Source organism: Pezoporus flaviventris, unplaced genomic scaffold, assembly GCF_033815535.1.
Source record: "Pezoporus flaviventris isolate CSIRO_AGI_PZ_B2104156 unplaced genomic scaffold, CSIRO_AGI_Pfla_v1 ptg000001l, whole genome shotgun sequence".
Classification (NCBI taxonomy): Eukaryota; Metazoa; Chordata; class Aves; order Psittaciformes; family Psittacidae; genus Pezoporus; species Pezoporus flaviventris.
Genome location: NW_026892549.1, coordinates 45,500,104 through 45,516,383, shown reverse-complemented (window position 1 = coordinate 45,516,383; position 16,280 = coordinate 45,500,104). Strand labels below are relative to the sequence as shown.

The following is a 16,280-nucleotide window of genomic DNA, read 5'->3' as shown; positions in this document are numbered from 1 at the left end:
CTCTTCTATGAGATGCTAGACTGCCCTGTGCCTCTCTTTCCCTACCTCTAAAATAGGACTAACACCACCTCACTGGCACGCAAGGAGCTCAGATGCTCCAAATGCTGGAGGTATGAGACCCTGCCTGGGGCCTCTGCGCACAGAGGACTCGTTCTGGGAAACAGTGAATTTGAACCATGAGACACACTTGAGGGGAAGAGGAAATCACACAGCCCGGAAGGGAAGGAAATGTCTGGATGAATCCTGGACAAGGCAGGCTACTGCATTTCATGCCAGCAGTGCTTGTGCCAGCAAATGGAAGGGACAGCTAATTTAACAAAAGTGCTGAGCTATCAGAAATTGCTGGGACGTGTGTGCGGGGGGACGTGTGTGTGGGGGGACGTGTGTGGGACCCCAGCCACTGAGCTCACACAGGCAGATTGTAGCACATCAACGGGGAGGACATGAGCTGCGGCAGCAGTGCGGGTACACAGGGAAGGGCTTTCCCAAGGTGCCCTTAACCAGCAGACAACCACATGACCAGGGCAAGTGACAGAGCAGGACCAGCCTGGCACCACGGCTTGCTTTAACCCCATTCCCCATATGCCAAAGCTCCCATGCAGACCACCTCGAGTTTGCCTTGCCTGGCAACACAGCAGCACCCGCAACGCTTGGAACACCTGAACACCCATATTTACCCTCCCTCTCCATTGCTCCCATCAATGTGTGCCCCCCAGAAACACAGTGAGAGCATGCAGCAGCTCCCAGGGTTCAATGCACCCTTGCTGATCACGCCTGCTAGCGCAGATCCCACAGCTCTGGCAGCCTGAATTGCTCCTCATTATTTATTGTTCACGTTGCTCTCTGGGATGGTGTGATCGCCTCGTAGGATTTGTGCCCTTTCATTTCCAGGCCTCAATAACTCCTGAACTACAGTTTCATGTGGTTTTGTGATTGTTAACCCAGCATGCAGACGGGGCTACAGCCATAAAAGCTCAATGAATCTTGTATGGCAAAACACAGGCTGTGAAAGCGTTTTCTCCTTCATTTGCAGTCAAAGAACATACTCTCGCCACCACGAAAGATGCAACAGCAGCCAGGTTTTCCAAGGAATAGTGTTTCCTCATTGCTGTGCAGAGAAGAAAGGACTACTTCTGCTCAGAGCATCATCAGCCTTTTAGCACTCATCAGAAAAAAGGTCCCTCACAGATTAAACCCTCTGGGCCTGTAAAATCTCTCTTCTCTTCCCTCCTGTCAGCTGCAAGACTCACCAAGGCGCATGTAAAAGAGGCAAGAAGGCATTTACCTTGTGGTTTTTCCCATGTCGGTACATCATCCAGTCCTCACCATTGGTGCTGACCTCCAGCTTGTAGGTACGGACATAGTAACCATTCTGGGTTTCTCTAGAGATGGCACCCTGCGTGGCAATGGCTGTGAGCACAGTCAGGAAGTGGAGGTCCACCTTTCCAGGGTTAAAAAAGACAAGAGAGAGTGGCGACCACCTGAGTTAGTTCCTCCCTCCATCCCTGAAAAAGGCTGGAATTCAGTCTGCCTCATTCTGTCTGCTGGCACACATTTCAATGGGCACAACCCCCCAGGCTGACTTCAGCAGGATGCCTGCAAATAGGACTGTGGGACAAGAGTGACAGAGGAGCTTGACGTCTGTCCACACGGGACCATCACAAAGTCTTCTTCCTGCCACAGACCAAGCAACAGGATCTGCACAGAAGCTCCTGTCCATTAAAGCAGAACAGAGGCTGACATTTTCCATGTAAAATAAAAGCATGACGTCCAATTAGCAAGTGCTGCAGTTCTTGGTCTTCCATTGATATTTTTCTTGTTGCTTTGGTTTTGGTTTTGACGGGGTTTTTTTTACAAGTTGAGAAAGGTCAGCAGAGCTGGCTTGGTAGCACTGCCATGAATGAGGCATGAGATGTCTGCTACAGGCAATGACATTCACCACTTCCTGCTCCCAGTGCCCTTTAGCAAGCAGGGTCTCATGGCAATGTGACACAGCCAGAAGCCCTGTGTGGACAGACTGTGGCTCTAACCAGCTCCCAGGGAAAGCCTTTGCTCTATCAGCCCTACATGACTTTAGCCCGCTCATGCTTCCTGCATCACTGATAAGATAAATACTACTCCAGTTGTTTTCCCACGTGCCACCTGGACACTTTGGTCCTCAGGCCAGTGGCGGAGTCAGTGGCCCTTGTAAGTGGCAGAGGACCCTCAGCCTCTGTCAGTATGCTGAAAAGTCCATCAAGGTTTTGGGCAGGAAAGAGGCATCGGGAGAGGGACAGCAGGTCAAGCCAGCCCTTGTGCAGGCAGACTAATGGGAGAGCCAGCCTGCCACATTTCACAGAGGCTCTGCAGCTCCCCTGCTGCTTGCTCCCCATGAGCCACACAGGCAATAAAAAATTCAACATGCCCTATGGTCAAGGGTCAGTTTAACAGCGTGACACTCTGTTTGGTGGGGGAAGAGACAAGGGAGCTGGAATGTGTGCATACCTGGAGGTATTCTTTGTTGCTGTCTACATTAGGGGTCCAGCCGTTGTCATCACTGTTAAGCCGGCTCTGTTGAGGGGTCCATCGCCCATCTGAGTAGGTGGAGGAGGCACTGATCTGCATGTTGGAGATCCTGCCAGACTCCATCCCCAGCGGCACATTGCACTGGAAGTCTGTAGCAGACACAGACAGACACACAGATCAGCTTACAGTCCCAGTACTTCACTCCCAAGTGGTAGGCAGGCCTGAAGTATCCTCCCCAGCTAGCCCTGAACAAAGCTGCCTGCCTGGGAAGATCAACAGATCCGCACCATCCTGGAGGTTGTGTGCTCGCAGATGGCACTGAAAAGTGAAAGATGGGGCAGCTTTATGTTTGCATGGCTCTTTGAAAACTAATACAGTCCAGATCTTTCTCCCCTTCTCTATCTCCTTCACCTTTGCACAGTTTTGACACAATCCTCTCCCTTCATTCCCTTCATCTCCACCAAGATGTCCCAAGTCCCCTTGCCACAAAGTTCCCCATCTTCTTGAAGGCTGGAGGTGAAATCTAAAGCACTGCCAAGAGGCGTATGGGCAGGCACAGCAAGAGGATGTTTACTGCTGTGCTGCTGGCCTGGAATGGGCAGGTCTAAAGGTTTTGCATGTGTGTGAGAGTGTGGATTCATCTGTGTGTGTGTTTATGTGCATGCACTGTATGTGGTATCAGAACCATAGGAATTAACCAACCAAGAATATGAAAGACCCTGATAAGCTTTGATTTTGGTTTCCTCACTTCTAAGGCTTTAAAAGTCACAATTAGCTCAATCTTACTGCATATCTCATATTTTATGGCAGCTGTTCCTGCAAAAACAATAGCAAAGAAAACACTGATAGGAGCCACTGCTGTAAACCAATGGGGCTTTACCAAACTGCCTGCGTTTTCAATGTGGCCAAGTCAAACCCTGGTGGAAATGATGGGCCATGTTAAGATCTCAGTGATATTATTAAAGTTTCAATTTACATCAGCATAAATTAAAACAGGCCTAGCCCTTTTACAGCTCTTGTGCTTGATTTCTCAAGCTTTGTGTGTCATTAACATTTTATTTCCCAATCATTTTGAAGAACAAAATAGAAAGAGGGCTAAAGAACAGATCAACTGAGTGTGAAGATAGGTAATAGGGAAGAGCTCATGCTTGTCTGTAACATTCACAGCCTCAGCAGAACACCCCTAACTCAATCACAGAGCAAGAGCATGTAACCCAGCTGCCCTAGCGCTGCACAACCCCTGCTCTACCCTGCTGTCCGTCACTGGGCTTTCAGTGTCAGGTCAGGGACTCCCTCTCTTTCTCCGGGACTGAGGGGTGTCCTGAAGGCTTCTGTTTATCACAGGGTCACTGTGAACAGAGGTCGAGATCTGTAGCTCTGATGTAAAATTATCATGGGAAAACAAACTGCATCTTCCCTTGCCTTCAAGCTTTATCACAAAGAATTAAAACGCTCTTCATTCTCAAAACACACTACTTCCTAGCTCCACATCAATTTATCTCCCTAAATAAAGGATCTAAAACAAATTTTGGGTTGAAATTCTTAGAGCTTTAGGCATTTTTTAATTAGACAGTCAAGAAATTCAAATTTGTAGTCTGCGGCTATGAGATTTTGGAAAACCAGAGAGCAGGAGAGAGTATTTTCCCCCACGCTTTAATGAATCTGCTGCACCCACTGGGCTGAAGTCTTCCCCTAAATCCGTTGGGATGAGCACAGATGTGAAAGATTCTATCCCAAAAGGTATTGAGAAAACTTTCTCAGCAAGCAAAAAGTCAAGGAAAGGCCAGAAAGTGTGATTCTTACTGAAATCTCACTTCTGCGAGAAACAGAGAACACACTTAGTGTAACTGCTGTCTGCATTGCTTGGGGGGAACCAGTCCCTCGACACACTCCTCCCTGTGCCAAGTGAAAGAAAGACTTGGGAAATACAGGTGACATGACTCACTAAGTCATACGCACACAATTCCAACTTACTTTCTGGGACTTCCTGCTGGATCAAGTAGTACTGAGCAGAGAAACCATCCTTAGCCACTGCCAGATCCGTATGGAAGGTGAGCGAGAGGACGCCGGTGGTAGAGCGGATGTCCGATGGCATCTTAGTGCCACAGTACCTGCCTATCAAGGGGCCAACTGCAAAAGAAAGAGCAGTAAAGGTTTTCCACCGGCCTGCTGGGTCACAGGCAGATTGGCATCACTCAGCAGGGATGCCTCAGCAGGACTGGTGGGATAAAAGAAAGGCTTTGGGGTTGGGCTATTTTTTACATCCGCTGGCCTGGTGCCATGCAGTACGTTGTGCAGAAATATCCACTGCAGCAGGCGTTGCTCTGCAATTGCTGGGAAATGCTCCAAAATGCTCTGCTTCTCAGTGTTGGAACAGGGGAGGGAGGTCCTCCCAGCACTGCATGGCTGGTTGTATCTTGGAGGGCCCATGAGGATTTTCAGGTCAGTGGTTACAACAGAGCAGCAATCTGGGGTTTAATGTACCGCAGCCTTCTTCAAGCACACCATCTCCACAGCTGGCCATGGAGCGCCCTAATAGCAGGCTGCATGCTGCAGCTCTATCTGAGGTTAGGCACCTTTAGTGTGCAGACACAGACTGCACAGCTCTGGAGCTTCGTGGAACACCAAGAGAAACAGAGAACAGCAACACAGTACCCCATGGCTTACCCTGAGGGATGCCATCCCAGATGTCCAGCCAGTCATACTTGCAGTCTCCTTCCCCTGCCTGCAGTGGGTCATGCTCAAGGTCAAAGAGCAGAAAGTGGAGGAGGATTTCTGTCTTTGGCTTGGCTATGATGGTGAAGATGCAGTCTAGGTTGTGTGGATACTTGTCAGGGAAACCTGGAGACTCGATAGTGCCGTTGGAGGAGGTGAAGTTTCTGGAGCAGTCCTCAGAGCCTGTAGTGGCAGGAAAAAACCCACAGCCTTAGCAACAATGCAGCTTAATACCAACAGCCTGACACTGTGGAAAGCCCATTTTGAGCTCACAGAGGTTATGTATTCACTTCTGGAAATGTTCTGTAACCCAAGACCTCCGTGAATTCCTGCAAGGACCAAGAGGGTGATTTTCAAAGCTTTCCGCAGGTGGAGAGAAAAGGTCCATGTGTTCACTGGAGTGGACTGCATGGTTCTAAACCCCTAAGACAGCTCTGCAAGTGTAACCTGTACATGACCGCTGATATTGTCAGTTACTCCAAAAACAGGACTAGGAGAGTGATCCCACCCAAAGCCACAGCAGTGATTTCGCAGGCCAGCACCCTGCCGTGTCCCCAGCACTGGTGGTGATGGCTGTCATGGGGAAGGGAAGCCACACCAAGCTGGGCTGGGGCTGGTCCTATCCCCTAAACATGGACCTCGCAGGAGACCTGCATCCACTGCCCCAGAACCCATGGAGGGGCCAGACAGCATGCAGGGGGCTGCTGTATGTGGTCCTCACTGCTGCGGCTGCCACCCCCTGGCCATGTTAGCATCAGCTCCAGGTCGGATGGAGGAGCACCTGTTTGGGGAAGAGGCTGCCTGGGAAGGGGCAGAGAGGAGTAATGAGGATGTCACCTTTTGGGAAAAGCTGTCCCCAGGGGCTGGTCTCCTGCAACCGCCATCTCTCTGGCACTGATATCAGTGCCTCAGTTTCCTCTCAGGAATACCAGGAACACAAATATTTACACAGTGAAGGGGCCCAGGGGAGGGTGCCAATGTCTCCACTGTTAGCTGGAACCCCCCGGGAAGCACACCGTTAGCCTGCAGCCCCCTGAGACCCATGTAACAAACAATGGCCAGCTCCAGCTTACGTCCCCACGACTTGGCCATGGCAAGAGTAGGGGCCATAGCGGGGGGTCTCTGCCAAGAGGAGGAACAGAGCCCTCTTTCTCACAGGCTGAGCTGCCCGCACCAGAAATGCGAGTTATTTCTATCCTTAAGGAAGACCTCCGCACGGCGAGGAGGGCAGACAATGTTGCCTCTGATTTATTGCTGACCTCAGCACTGGCCTCGGCTGTGGCAGGGCCAGCTCAGTGCCCCCTCTCACACAGCCAAGGTGCCTCAGGGTGGCCGGAGAATGAGGAATTTGTGTCATAGTCGTACCACGGTGACTTTGAAACCCTTCACTGTGGAGACAGGACAACAGGCAACAGAAATCTGCAGCCTGGAGCTATCAGAGGCATAGGGGATGTTAGAGAAGCTGCTGGCCAGCGCAGCAACCCGGCGTTAGCATTGGCAAAGGTTGCTGCTTCAGTTTTACTGGGACACCCTCCTTCTCCTCTACAAACCCTTCTACTCCAGCTCTTCCAGGCAGCACAAACCTTCCTGGGACTAACGGGAGACTTGTTATTCAATTCAGCATTAACCTACAGGAGTCAGGCCAGCAGCCCACAGTAATAGCAGGATCCCAGCACTGCATTATGCAGTGCCTAGCTGGAGAGCTACTCAGGAGAGGCTCTTAATTGACTACCTAATGAAGCAGCCAGCTTTTCTGGTGTGAACCTGTGGGGTAAAATGCAGAGGCGAAAAATAAGGCCAAACACAAATCACATCATAACGCTGTGAACAGGGATAAGGGTGTACTTCGTTCCGAACAGCTTGAAAGGCAAAGAGATAAACGGGGAAAATAACACCAGCTCCAAGTTAGGGGAAAAAAAACAAAGACTAAATGCAGAGTCAGCCTCTCTCCTGTCTCTAGAGTCAGGAACTGTCCTCTAGAGACATGAGAGAGACATAACTATGTCACTGCATTAGACAATGACAGTCTCCTCATGTGGGGCTCTTCCACATTTGGCATCTTTGTCTACAGTTTGGCTGATAGCAGCAAACACAATGATCAGCTTTTTATGCAGAAGCTGCAGATAATCAACAGGAGTCATGCTGGCTTCGGCAGCACGGACCAGCCTGAGAGGAGACTTTGATGGCCAGGGATGGAGATCTCAGACCAGCCCTGCCAAACTGAGTCACAAAGCGAGCAGCGGGGAGGCTGGACCAGCCAGGGCAGGCGGCTCTTTTCTCAGCCCACAGACCACTAACTGATACCCATCGGGGGATTCAGACACTGGTATGCAGTTGCTTGTATGCAGATCGCTCCTCTCTCACACCACGATAAGGGAAATTTAGCACAAGGTGTGGAAACAAACGCTTAGTTGAAAAGAATTGTGGTTTTTAGGTCATCTTTAAGAAAGAAAGAAGCTGCAGCCACGATGCCTTTAGCCATGTGGACAATGGCAACCCAATGACCTTTAAAGGTGGTGACGCTTTTGCTGGCTTCCCTGACAGTTCAAACAGAAACTTCGCCCGTGCCTGCCTGCCTGCAAACAAAGGCAGGGTTTGCTTGTACTGCATTGGCCCACTGCCCTCCCTTGGCACCCCGGGAGGGGGCAGGGGTCGGGCAGATGATGTGTGCTGGGGGTGCTCCAGGATCATCCCCATCTCTGTCCCAAAACATGCCTTGCCAGGCTGGATCGTGTGGGGTGTGGCTGGAAGAAAGTGTGGCTATTTCTAGAGAGGGTGCCTGCCGGGGGGGGGGGGGGTGTGACGGTGGCAAATGGAGTCCCAAAACCACTTCAGACCTGAGGGCAGCTCTGCAGGGACCTATGTTGAAGGGCACAAACTCAGCTCTGGCTCCCATCCAGCATCCTCCCAGATCAGCCCTTTCTTCCTTTCCATCTCTAACAGTCTAACAGCAGCAATAAAATCTCCTTTTTCCTATGAATTTGGCTCCTTGCTGGCTCCCAATCGGGCAGACAGGGTTCCTGCCTGCCATCCCTTCCCACAGCCGCACTCAGCCAGGCCTGGCCACCTCAGCCAGCTGGACCATTCCACATTGCCCTGTGTCCTGACTCAGGGCATGGACCTGATGTGAGGACAGGCAGAGGCCAGTGCAGCCTGCTGGGCTCAGAGGGTTGTGTGTACAGGCAGCGAGAGTCAAGGGAGGTGGGTCAGCAGTCTTCCCACCTAAACACAGACATTCTCTGCCATCCTCCATTCTGGCAACTGGCCTCAGCAAACCCCAATATCCAGATGAGCCACTAAACTCTTTCGGGACTAATCTGTATCCTAACCATTCACAAACAGCAGTGGTGAGATGGCAGCACCACAACAGCTCAATGGCCAATTATACAGCTCAGGCAACCACTTTCCTCATCCACCTGAACCTCCAGACACCTCACCATTTCACAATGAACTTGAGGAGTCCCATTCCCATCCTCTTGCAGCTGTCTCCGCATTCACATCAACCGGTGACTGGGTTGTGAACTGTCTGCACCCCTCTGCCCACAAGGCACTGGTGCCCGAGATCCCTGCCTTCCCTTTGAAGAGGCTGGGGAAGCAGCCCTGTTGTGCTCCTTCCTGGTTCTTCACCAGGCACGGTGTTTTTTGTGCTGGATGCAATGCAGTGAAAGCTGTGTGTGTTTGCTTCCAACGCACCACCAAACGGATGTAGGAACAGGGCAGGCACCCACATCCTCATGCAAAACACACTCTTGTTGCCTCGGCATGCAGGCACACCTCTCTCACCCGCTCACACAGAGTGGGTTTTATTTTCTCAAGCCGCCTTCTTCACAGACACACAATTCTGGCAAATATTTAGACAGAAACACTATTAAAAGGCCTTTGAGCAGCTTTTCCTTTTCTCAAGAATAGTTCAGTATTAAACAGTATTATGAATAGTTCCTCTTATATCTGCCTGGAAAGGCACTGCCTCTGCCCGTGACAGCACTGCTGACAGCAGTCCCTTGAAAACCAGAGCTCCCCAGTCACAAACCCCACTTCCAGGAAGAGAAAACACAGCGTCATTGATAAGCCCTGAATCGCAGCTCCACAGGAGGGGGAGCTCCATACGCTCCTAATAGAGGGACAATCCCCTCTCAGCCCTAACAACCTCCACACATGCCAGGGAGAAAAGATTGGTTTCAAGTCCCTGAATACAAGAAATCATTTAAGGAGGAGCCCTGCTTTTGATGCCACACTGTGATCCAAAAATGCAGTATCAATCATGTGCCACTAACATCTTCACCTTCTTAGAAATGCGATGTAACAGACTTGTCTAACAAACAAACAAAAATAGCCTTTTATCGCTGGAGAATATGCTAAAAATCATATTGAAAAGGTGGCCAAAGACATCTCCTTGTGAAGATCATCGTGGCAAACGGTGCCTGAGAGGCAGGCACTGACTCAGACACTCACCTGTCTTGTAGATCTCATAGCGCAGGGAGAAGCCGGCACCTTGCCGTGCATAGTCAGAGGTAAACTTGATATAGAGAGAAGGACCAGAAGAGATAATGGTAGGAGGTGCTATGTTCCCACAGTGCTTGCCCAGCAGGTCTGCTGCTTCACTGTCCCCGTCTCGGATCTCGATGTAGTCGTACCTGTGGAGGCAGGTGAAATGGCAGTGAAACCATCTGTGAGGGAGGCCCTTTGGGATGCCAGGAACAAACAAAACCCACTTCTTTGTGTCTGTATATGTCACAGACCATCTTCCAGACAGCTACCTGGGACTCTGTCACTCACACCACACTTCCCTTTGCTGATGTTTTCCCCTCTTTTGTCTGTCTGGCTACAGTTAAGTCCTCACATCATGAATTTATAGCACCCACATCCACTTTAACGTCAGAGCCAACATGCAAAATTTAGGACGCAATTTACCTCCATTTCCACAAGACTCCCTCAGCATGGGAGAAGCACAGATGCAACTCTCCTTGGGCTGCTCTCCTTCTCTTACCTCTCTCCGTGTCATTGTGCTACTTAGCGCAGCTCAGTTTATTCCACTATCCAGGCAGGATTTGGCCAAGCACACACCAAGCATTAAACAAATAGTCAATGTTCAATCCATGTCAGCGGGTAGCTATTTTGTGCACTGTCTGACACCACACTAGTCCTTTAACAAGCATGGCCAGTGCCCTTACTTAGCACTTGCACAGTAATACTGAACCTCTTCTGTTAAGTGCTAATAAAGATTCTCTGTGGATGAGAAGTGTCATGTAAGAGCTGGGTAACCACATTCGCTATCCCTGTGCACCCTGTAACCACAACCTGCCTTCACTAAACCCTACCTGGAAATGTCCCACTTGCCCACTGGCATGGCTCCTGAGCATCTGAATGGTCTGTGGGAGGAATGCGTTGCCTCCTGGCGCAGAGATAAAAGCTTGTTGCAAAGTCTGGCTATAAGGTGAAACTCCCACAGATTCCTTCATATTTTCTAGGCCACGACTGATGGCAAGGTAGTACCAGGCTCTGTGCGCTGTGAACGAACAGCTTTTACATGAACATCTTGTTCTTCTGCTGCTTTCTAACACCCCCACTCTCCCGCCCCTCTTCTCCTCTCTCTGGCCAGCACACTGCTATTTACAGAAGCTGCCCATCTCTCTTCAACTGTTTATTCACTTTGTATCAACCTGTTTGAAAAACATGCTACAGCTCCTCTCAGGGGGCCAGGGAGGGAAAAAGCACTTCCAGGCTGCCAGGCATCTGCCTTTCTTCTTTGTCACAAGATCTCCTGTTTGGGAATGGAGGGCTGAAAGGAGAAGTAGCTTGCTGGATACTGAATAATCCTCATGTGACTCATTCCTGTTCTGCGAAGCACACATGGGCAGGCAACAGCCTCAAAACAAACTTAAAGGGACTCAGTGTGCTCCTCCACAAAGGAAGATGGCTCGGACAGCTTTCGTTTCACTCCTTTCTGGGACTAAATCAGGCTGAGAGCCAGCAGAAAAATGCCTGCAGATAAAAACCTGTCTATGCCAGACCAAGCACTCAGCTAGCTCCAATCACCCAGCCTTTAACTTCATTACACTCAATTGGCTTGGCCAAGGTGAAATCCAAACGGTCTTAAGAAGAGGCACTCACACAGGAAGAGCACTCGCTTAATTGAAGGGTGGACACACAGCGATATAAATGAAGATCTGCTCTCTATGCTCTCCCCTCACCTTGTGACCCCTTATTACCCTGACACCATCCAGCAGCACCCTGCATGACCCCACTAATGTCCATCATGTGTGGCTTGATCCCATTTCCCCAGGGAAAAGGAACATAGAAGGCAGTGTTAGTGCTTCTTATGAGTAGAACTTTTTCCTCCCTGTTTTTCTATCATCTGTTTAAAGTAGTGCTGAGCAAACAGCAGGGACATTTTGTTCTTTAAATAACTAGTTGCTCGCTGCCTGCTTGCAGCCCTTCCACATCCAAAGTACACATCTGTGCTGCAGGACTACTGGCTACTAATGAGATTGTGAATATATGGCAAAAAATTAATTTGGTGAAACATGAATGTTGGCAAAACACAGTTAATGGAGTAGACTGTAAAAGCTGCTATTTGCATGGCACAGGGAGAGTTTAGCTGCATCCCAGAGAATCACATCTGTTCGTGTCCTCATGGGGTTATAACTCGCCAACACAATACATGATTTCAACTACTTGACTGTAATGATCACAGCTTCCACGGTAGCCAACACACCAAACATCCTAGTGCTGTCCACATGGCTCCTCAAACCACCCAGTGCTGTAGGAGACCTGGCAATTTCAGAAGCAAATTCTGGACCAAGAAATATTTGCTTATTGAATGGGTGAATAACTTCCAATAATACGTACGATTTGGGAATATTACAATCTGCTCATGGGCAATCTGCAAATGGAAAATTAAAAGAATGAATCTGGTAAGTAAATCATCAGGAAATATTTGCCTCTGAATTAAACCCTGTTTGACTTCATCCAAGCATCTAACTGAGCTTCCTCCTACTGAAGCTAATCCTTAATAAATCAAACGTTACAAACAACTAAAAAAAGCCCCTAGGAGAAGTTCGGGGAATCTTTCTTGGCAAATGTAGAATGAATAAAAATGCATAAGGGTTTTCTTCCCTAGTTAAAAAATCTTGGCCCAAGCCCTCTGCTCCTCATGAGGCAAAACTCCCTTCCTTCAGATCATATAAACAGTGTGAACTGGGAGAGCATTACACTCAGGAGATACAAGCAGGAGCACCTACTTCCTCTCCAACAAAGCAATTAAGCTTTAGGCTTTCAAAATGAAACACCAAAGACGTCCGGTCCAGACCATGAAACTTTCAAACTTCAGCAAGAACATTGGCTAATCCCCACCACAGACTCTTTTGGCATCATGTGCTTTAGTCACGTCCATGCTTTGGCCCGCATCAAACAAGCTGATAAGCTCCATTCTCCTCACACTGGGTCACCAGCCATGTTAAAATCTAGTTTGGCCAGACCTTTGCTTCTTTGCTTCCAGACCTAAGCTTAAGCATGTTTTCCAGACTTTTTCCTTCCCGTGTGAAAAACAAGAAGAAAAATTGGAAGGAAGAAAACCCAACCCTGGGGATGTTTTCAACCCTTATTTCATTTCCACATAATTACAGACTAGGGCACAGCTGGGTGGGACAACATTTATGCAGCGATGGCATCCAAACTGTCTTGACCAGTGCCCAGCAATTTGCATTTCACTCATATAACCAAATCCATTGTTTCAGTCAAGGAGCACCAACATCCTTGTAAGCTGACCTCTCTGGTGTTACCTCCACTTGGCAAGCCGCCATCTCCAAGCACATTTCATAGCCGCTTCTTCCCATCTAGGCATTGCTCCAATAAGCCAACCATAAATACGTTAGAGCAGGGTGCAGCATCCATAGCCCACAAGGATAGTCAATGGATTAACCAACTCTTGCAGGGAAGGTGACCGCAGTTGGCTGCTCCCCCAGCAGCAAGATATTTTCAGCTGCTGCTTGAGTGGGAAAGCCAGCCAGCTGGTTTGAAACCACCTCAAATAGAGGTTTCCACCAGGGAGTTTTAAGGCAGAGAGGCAAAGCTGAAGTGCTTTTAACTGCCCAGACAATGTGTGTGTATGGCGGGGCCAGGGGGGAGGTTGAGAAAGGAGGAAAATGCATTGCTCAGACACTCTTCTTGGAGCTGTTTAACAGAATTAAACAGAAAACATACAATGCTTACAAATATTGCTGTGTTTTTATTAAGGATTTTTAGTAGAAAGTGCTTTGCTGATGCTAAGAGAGCTTTTATAAACTAATTATAAAGCACTTCTAATGCCTGTATTACTCATGCTTGCTTGCTTGCTTTTTCCTCCCCTCAAACCTCTCTGCTTCCCAGTCTTTCCTTTTTCTCTATTTTCCCTAAGTCACTTTGCTGCTGGCTCTCCAAACAAGTCTGCAAGGCACAATAAAGGCAAACAAGACCCAGCTGCAGTAATTATGAGAAGACCTCCACCTTTTCAGTCCTTCTCTGTTGTGAAATAGCTAATCTACTCCCTGGCCATTGAGCTGTGCTCCACCAGCACAGACCTCCCAGCTACCCACACAGGCATTGGTGAGCTCCAGAAATGCTATGACCCACCTGAGGAGCAGCATCAGCAAGCCTACAGCTCCTCTTCTGAGGCACACAACTCAGCACAAAGCAGTTTTGGGACTCATACTGCTCCAGACATAATCAACAAACCTATTGCCCCTCAGCCCCAGGTCCTAAGAGATCCTGATTTCTTCTCACTGTAATATGCTTCAAGGTTGTTACATGGATGTTAGCTTAGGATGGAGAGAAATACAAACAATACATTTTTTATATGTTCACAGGCATAATGCAAGTCCTCCCAGTACATAAACTTGTGCAAGCCTGGTTTCAAAGCCCAAGGAGGGCTGGCTCCCCAAACCACGCTCTGACCTAGCTGGCAGCTTTCTCTGTCTCTTCCTACAGCTATAATTTGAAGTTAGTGAGGGCTCACATTCAGCTAAGCCCAGTTTCCAGTGCTTGCGAGGGCCAGAGAGAGTCACAAGGCTCTAACCTGAACTTCCCCAGTGTTTAATTTGGAGCTATTATTCATAGGTATTTTCCATGGGGCTCATGACCGCACCTGGCAAACGGTAATGATGGGGGTGCTCACGAGACTGTGTGAGGTAGGAGGGCAGAGAGGAGCAGTGCCTGGCCTAAGGTCAGGCAGGAAGTTTGCAGCACAGCCAAGAACAGGAGCCAGCCTTGATTAGACAGATTATATTACACTGGAAGAAGCTGGCCTAGACAGACAGCGAGACAAATAGGTACTGACTGTGTGCCAAACACCCTAAATTTGGGAACGCCCAGTGCTGACCTGAGTCTTCGAGACCCCCAGTATGCTTGAACCACATGTCATAGTGTCTTGAACAGGAAGGGAAACTGCGATTCGAGTGAAGCTGAGCAGGCATTAATATTCTGCAGGTAGCTGGAAGATGGCATGGGGAGCCTGCTTAGCCACAACAGCAGCTAGCAAATGCAACTGTTCCCTTTCAAAGCGTTGTAGGTGGTTTGTTTCTCAGAGATTGTTATAAAAAGCATGCGGGGTTTTTTTTAAACATCCTCCAAGAAAAGGCTGTTTCTTAGAAATCAAATAGCAGCTGCAGGATAGAGATGGTTAAGAAACGGTGAACCAGCAGCTCTGTGCTTGTTTTGCAATCAAGGAGCGGCTAGAATTAATGTCCATTCCATGCTAGCTGCCTTAGTCAATTTTTCTGTGTCACCACCCATATTCATGCTCTTTCATATGCCACCTTCAAAACAAATCCTTATTTCATGGATAGTTATATTGTGAAAGACAAGAAAGGTTTTCTGTGATGTTTATACAATCTTGAGCAGCTGCAGGACATACCCTTCAAACGTTAAACTGCTGCAGAAGCTACTGGGGACTTTGGGATGATTTTTTTAATAGCCATGATAGCAGAGGCAAGCACCGCTGTTGCCTGATGAAGCAAGAGCAATGAAGTTTGATCTTAGCTGCCAGCCCTTAATCAGAGTAATTAATTATAAATACAGCAGATGAATTGGATTCTCCTTTGACTTGAACTAGGTTTACACATGTGTAACTCATCATTTTAAGAGTAATCGCTCCTAATTTATCCTGGGGTGAGAAGAGAATCTGTCCTCATGGACACAGATCCTCATATAGATGTGTCTACAGACCTAAAAAAACTTGTGTCATATCTAACTTCAGCCAACTAAACATCCTCTGCTCTCAGTGGAAGCAAATTCCTCACACCCAGCTTGGGATGGGATTAATTGTTCTTCTGCACTGATGACAGCGGTAGTTTAAATCACTCCTGCTGACTGGACTTGGACTCTGGGAGGCTGAATATTGGAGAGATCAACCTGGTCTCACTTGGTAGCTTGTGGGGCCATTTTTACCAATGCTGAAGGCAAAAGATGCTCACAGAGTAAGCAGAGCTTGCCCTTGTTCTGCCCAGATGGAAATAACTGCCCCTGGCAACAGCAGAGAGAAACAGGCTATCATTGTTCTGAATCTGAAGGGATTTCACTGGATACCAGTGACAAAAATGACCAAAAACCAGTGGCAGCAGGGGAAGAGCAAGGCCTTCGGATGGGGGGGCATAGCTGCTTAGGATTTCTCGGAAGTTTGTTTTGAATTGGTTGCCTCCAATTACATCTTGTGTAATCACAGCACTGTGGGGTTTTGTAATCATTCCACTGTGTTTTGGAATATTTACTTATCTTCTCAAAAATCTGACCAGAATTTCTGAGAAATGAGAAAAATCCAGTCATAGAGTTGAAAAAAAAAAAAAAGAACAAAACCCAAAAAAATAAAAGGAAGAAAAAGGAAAAAAAAGGAGACAGGGAGGGAGAGAAAATAACCCTAACAGATTGGAAAAGTTCTTCAAAAATGCCTTGAAGACAAAAAATGGAAACTACAAATAGCCTCTTATTTATACTCCTTGGGTTGTTTTCACCCCCGTACAGGCACCACTGAGGGGAAGAGTCTTTCAGCAGTCACAGATAACTGGGGAAGGGCAGCAATAAGGGTAGCC

The 16,280-nt window shown here is 48.4% G+C and overlaps 1 protein-coding gene across 6 annotated transcripts in view; it reads right to left on the bottom strand.

The window, feature by feature from the left end:
• Window positions 1-16,280, bottom strand: part of NRP2 (neuropilin 2) — an 88,108-nt gene that overhangs the window by 49,662 nt on the left and 22,166 nt on the right. For all 6 annotated transcript variants that reach the window (XM_061455346.1, XM_061455380.1, XM_061455363.1 and 3 more), the window contains exons 3-7: window positions 9,673-9,854; window positions 5,173-5,403; window positions 4,480-4,635; window positions 2,485-2,654; window positions 1,286-1,441 (exon numbers count right to left, since the gene is read on the bottom strand). In XM_061455346.1, coding sequence (XP_061311330.1) covers window positions 1,286-1,441; window positions 2,485-2,654; window positions 4,480-4,635; window positions 5,173-5,403; window positions 9,673-9,854 — 895 coding nt within the window. The remainder of the gene's footprint in view (window positions 1-1,285; window positions 1,442-2,484; window positions 2,655-4,479; window positions 4,636-5,172; window positions 5,404-9,672; window positions 9,855-16,280) is intronic.